General features: G+C 38.7%; 1 protein-coding gene across 1 annotated transcript; it reads left to right on the top strand.

Moving 5' to 3' along the window:
• Positions 1-321: 321 nt before the first annotated feature.
• On the top strand, positions 322-964 carry LOC111603289. Its single transcript, XM_023320810.2, has 4 exons — positions 322-457; positions 513-625; positions 689-770; positions 840-964. Exons 1-4 carry the CDS (start codon positions 352-354, stop codon positions 890-892), a joined length of 354 nt encoding a protein of 117 aa, XP_023176578.1. The 5' UTR covers positions 322-351; the 3' UTR covers positions 893-964.
• Positions 965-5,169: the final 4,205 nt, after the last annotated feature.

The raw sequence follows: 5,169 nt of genomic DNA, 5'->3' as shown, positions 1-5,169 counted from the left end.
GATCAACTTTGCCTGCTACCTGGAGTAGCATTAGTTAGACTGCAGTGAAATGGGAGCGAATAATCGATATATTGAGTCTATGTCGACTCAGCTAGTCACACTGATAAAGAATATATATATTCATATATATATGACTCCGCTACGCCTCCCTCTGCCTGCTACACAGCTTCTAAAAATGTAAAATGGATTTATTATATTTAGGTAGGCTTTTGAAATAATCGTTAGATTTTTTAGCAATATATGAAAAGTGGACTCATTAGTATTTTTAGTATAGCTCAACATACACTAATTTTCTAAAAAAAAAAAAAGCAATATAAGTAAAAAATTTACTGTGATAATAAATAGTTAAAAATGTGTCAGGATGGATCTTGTAGTCTGCGTTGCAAAGTTTATTTTTTGGCGATTTGGTCTATTGCACATGGAATATTTTATTTTTTAGGATCAGTAGTAAAATACTGTATGTTGATTTCGGGACATATATCATTCAAACAATAATACTAATTTCTTAACAGGCTCGTCAGATCCAAATCTCTGGTTTATAGGACCTACTCTTTTCTTAGTCCTCATAATTTGTAATTTGGTAGGTATGATTGGTGGTGTGCTAATGATACTTGGTGTAAAAAAGGTAAATACTTTACTTGCGTCATTTACGTATTTTATTTTATATAATAAACTATTTCTCTTGTAGAATAAGAAAACAGTACTAATAATAGGGTTAGTCTTAGTCTGGGTTCCTACTATATTTATTATATTTTTGATCTATCCATTAGGCAAGTTTCAATGAACTGCTTTTTGCCAATCTAAATATCTGTATTAATTATTTAATTTTCTGATTTTAGTACTTTATATCGTGTTTACCATTTATACTGCCCAGTATATACGCCAGATGTGATATGAATGAACGTCAAAATTACTGTGATAAGTTATTTATAAACAAATTGAACGAAAGAAATGTAATTCTTTATAGATAAGTGAAAAATTAAAAATTAAAAGTTAAAAATTAATAAATTAAAATATTAACGGTGTCTTCTTTCATATGTTTGTTAAGGGTTATAAGAGATATTGAGACATCATTCAAGATCCCTAAACAGTTCAACATTTTTTGGCAAAGTAGTCAGCGAGGCAGTTGCATTAACTCAACTGTTCCATTTAACGGGTCACGTTCTCAGTAGGCATACACTCATATCATTTTTGGTACTCCAGCTCTGGAACTTTGAAAGATATAGTCCCCAGTAGAGGGACAATCGATATATATATATGCATAAATATGTGTGTGTGGTTGTCTGTTTACGTAAAGGATACCTAAATAATTTGACAAACAGCAGTCTGCGGCATGTTGAGGCTCAGCTGGTCGGTATTCATGAAACGTGGGCGTAGACGAGCAAGCCGAGCCCCGAATTCGACGGCAGAGCCAGTTTCTATAATCTCCCATTGTCAGATTTGGATTGGGCTCGGTGATACGTGTGACCTTAATCTGTAGTGACATGTTTCAGAAATTAGATAATGCAGCTGTCGTCGGCATTCGTCAGGCGCAATTGATGGGCTTGTCTTGCCCAATAATAATTGGGCCTACCGTGCTCAATGCCAACAGTAACAAGTCAACGGCCAACTGCCAACAGCCAAGAGACTCATCAATGTGCTGAATGCTATTCGCCCAGTCCAATACACTTTAATCCAATTGAACTGTAGAGTCATAGCTCCAGGCCTGTGGCCTGCCCTATGTCTATTCTAAGCATTTGCTTTCTTACTGCAAATTATGAACAGCTTTAGGCTGACAACTCTTGCAACTGCTGCAAAATGCATTTCAAGTGCACTTCACTTGATGACAAAAGTCGTGAAGGTAAAAATGAATAAAAATAAAGATAAACCGCAAACGACATAAGTTATTACATATAAAGTATGCAGCATACACATACGTACATACACACAGATGGACGCAGCAAGAGGCTAAGAAGAGACACACACACACACACACACACACTTATATAAGTACATCAAGGTTCATGCGTGCAAAGAACTGAGGAGATACACAAGAATCTTATAGGCGAACTTTTCTAATTGGAATCTGATTAGAATGTCTTATACTCAATGGCAATTGAAATCGAATTTTATATATTTCTATTTGTTACATATTCACAAGAAAATTTTTAATTATATAAATTTAATTCATAATTTTTTCATATAATATATTTTTATTTTATATATTGGTAGCTTTTTTTAGAGCTATACAAACTTAAATTATAATAAAATATACAAAATATGCTTAAGGTATTTATAAAACAGACTTTATTGAATAGAAAATTGTATGATTTTGTTTAAATATCACTATTGTCATCAAGATTTTCACTGTGCAATCTGGAACTCGTCATCCCATTATCGTTTTTGAAGATATATGCAACAGCCATAAAACGCACAAAACGCTTATTTGCTCTGGATAAGAGCTTGTTATGAAATATTTTCTAAAATGTCAAACTAAACTCAACAGAAAGCCATGCTAAGCTGTTCAATGGAAGGTTAACTAAAGCAGTCTTACCAACTCAAAGTTGTAAGACTCTAAAGAAAACAGTCTTTAGTTAAAGAATTTAACTTGAAATGCGATTCGTGACACTAAGTAAATATATCAATTGTATCAGTTATAGACCAATATACATAATAATATCTGATGTGTGATGATAAGCAACAAAATTGAGTTATCGCGTTAAGTGCACGCATGAACGCGCACAGCCAATGGAAGCAACTGTGCGCATGTATGCGTAATTAGCAGGAACGGCACAGAAATGAGAATAGTATGGGTTGTTGGGCCAACGCTGCACGATTTAACGAGCTGCCACTGCAACTGCAATTGCAACAACAACAACGTTTGCCGTCAAAGGCTTTCAGCTTACAGCGCGCCCCCATGCGGCCAGCAGGGCAGCAAAACCCCACACATATGCATTTGTAAGAATTATGAGGCGTTGGCAACGCACTTTTGGCTAAAGGAGCCCGGCTGGCGGCACCACCCTGCACCCGCCACGCCCTTGACCCCGCCGCAGCCCACGAGCTGCACTCGCAGTCGCTTGGCCTCTTGAGCAGACATGCAGCACATGCAACGTAGCGTTTCAATTTATGCGAAGTGATTCGTCATGCGGTTAACTTTAGAATCCGCACACACGCACACACACATACACACAGGCGGGCGTGTGTTGGTGTTGTCTCAGTCTGCTGCAGCTGTGTGGCATTTGCATATACATATATAGAATTTTGCCTGCGCGGGGGCATTGAAACCTAGACGATTGCCACCCAGCCAAGTCCAAGGCGACGCATTGCCTCAGGGCGCGGTGGGCGATGGGTGGGTTGGGTGTGGCTGCTACTTTGTCTTATGCCCTAAGATCACTCTGTGTGCCAAAGAAGGGTATATGAGACAGCAGATCGACGACAGCTGAGAGCGGGCTTAGTTCAGCCTAAAGAGCAGAGACTAGAGAGAAATGAAAGTGTATGAAAGAGACTTGAGTTGCATAACATAAATTGGTATTTTAGTTTATCGTCTGGGTGGGTGTGTGTGCGTGTGTGTGTGTTTGCTGTTTGCATGCCCATAAGAGAGCTAAAATAGTCAACAGCAGTTTTTGGCAGGGTATCCACAAGTCGAGCGCCTTCTGGCTACAGCATGTTAACGGCCTGTTGTTGTTGTGGCAACAACTCAATTGGCAACGTTGACACTGACATTTCTTATGCTCCGTTTTGCTGCACGTTTGACCATGAAAGACGCTAGCTGAGAGAGAGCGTGAGAGAGCGAGAGACGCACACGTTAATGGCTAATGAAATGTTTGTTGTTTGTTGTTTGTTGTCTTGTTATTAGCTAAAAGCCGGATGGGGGCTAGGCCACGACCGCTCTGGACCAAGCCCCATCAACGCACAATAGTTGTCAAATGTTGCACGTCCACAACCATTTGTGTTGCACGCATTGCAGTCGAGGCAATCTGGACTGGGCTGGGCCTGGCCTGTTCCCTGACTGATAAGCCAAGTTGTGCTAATGAAGTCGTTCGCTCGCCTTGTTTGCCCTCAGTTCCATTTAGCCAGTTAGCAGATTATGGGCCATTCAACCCAGAAACGTATAGCAGCATTTTAGGAGCTGTTCGTATTACTTAACGAGATTTTCTTCGAAACTGTTTTGGAAAGATAGAGAGCAGGAAGACAGCAGAGGTACGTAACTAAAGGGTATGATTAAGGGAATATTTGCTATATTTGAAGTCAAGATCCAGGCAGTGGTATCTTGAGAATGTTGGCTGCAAATCCAAGCAGCTGGAAGGCATAGAAGCCAGGAAGTAAGCTAATTTTTAGACTTGAATTTCTGTCTTCAAACTAACTAATCTAAAGATACAAATTCTTATTGGAATTCATGAAAATCGCATAGTAAGGCGTACACATTAGACACGACCGCAGAAGCTCTTACAACAGCAAATAATAAGCTGAACAAACATAAACTAATTTTAAGAGTTTATCGCTCTAAACTCAACTGGAAACAATAGAGCTCAGAGTACCCCCAAAAAAAAAAAAGGTCAAAAATTTGTTTATTTCCAAACACGCAAAAAGTGAACAGAAATTTAGTTTCAAAGGCGGCACTTTGATTTCGTTAAGCTGTACAAAAATCGACGACTGTAAAAACGAAATTAATAAATTCTCATAAAATGCCCACGAAATAGGCTCAGCACATAAGATTTCCGATGTGCTGGGGCGACTCTTGGGCCTAGGCCACGAACTGAGTCACAGTCGCAGGCGAAGCTCTTAAAAAGCGGACCATTTTAATTTCGTTAATTTACCAAAATGTTTGCCTAGTTTCTAATAGGCAGCTGCTGCTGCTGCTGCTGCTGCGTTCTCTAGGTCTCGCGAGGGCGACAATAAAACAGAATTTTCTCATGCTCGAGCAAATTGTTTACACAGCGCTGGCGACGCTTTCTTTAGCAGATTTTGAATTTGATTGTGGCTTTTCATTGTTGTTGCCAGGCACTCAAATACCCTCACCAAATTGTAGTGTGAGCATCTATGACTTGGCGTCTTAAGAGTTGATTGAAAATTCGATTGTTTAAATATGTTCTTTTATGCACTCAATTTTTGTATAGCAATAAAATGAATTTCAAAAATATTAAATTTTATTTTAAATTTTAAAACAAATAAAGGAAACTTAATCGGATT

The sequence above is a fragment of the Drosophila hydei genome, unplaced genomic scaffold (genome assembly GCF_003285905.1).
Source record: "Drosophila hydei strain 15085-1641.00,03,60 unplaced genomic scaffold, DhydRS2 tig00000290-arrow-arrow-pilon, whole genome shotgun sequence".
Taxonomy (NCBI): domain Eukaryota; kingdom Metazoa; phylum Arthropoda; class Insecta; order Diptera; family Drosophilidae; genus Drosophila; species Drosophila hydei.
The sequence above is the reverse complement of the archived record's forward strand: the minus strand, read 5'-3'. Positions and strand labels throughout refer to the sequence as shown.

Bases quoted from the DNA above. Each gene is read 5' to 3' on its own strand.
- LOC111603289 (XM_023320810.2), top strand. From the start codon at position 352: ATGTGTCAGGATGGATCTTGTAGTCTGCGTTGCAAAGTTTATTTTTTG. The intron at 458-512 runs GTATGTTGATTT...ATTTCTTAACAG, and splicing joins AGGATCAGTAGTAAAATACT to GCTCGTCAGATCCAAATCTC. The intron at 626-688 runs GTAAATACTTTA...TTTCTCTTGTAG, and splicing joins TGATACTTGGTGTAAAAAAG to AATAAGAAAACAGTACTAAT.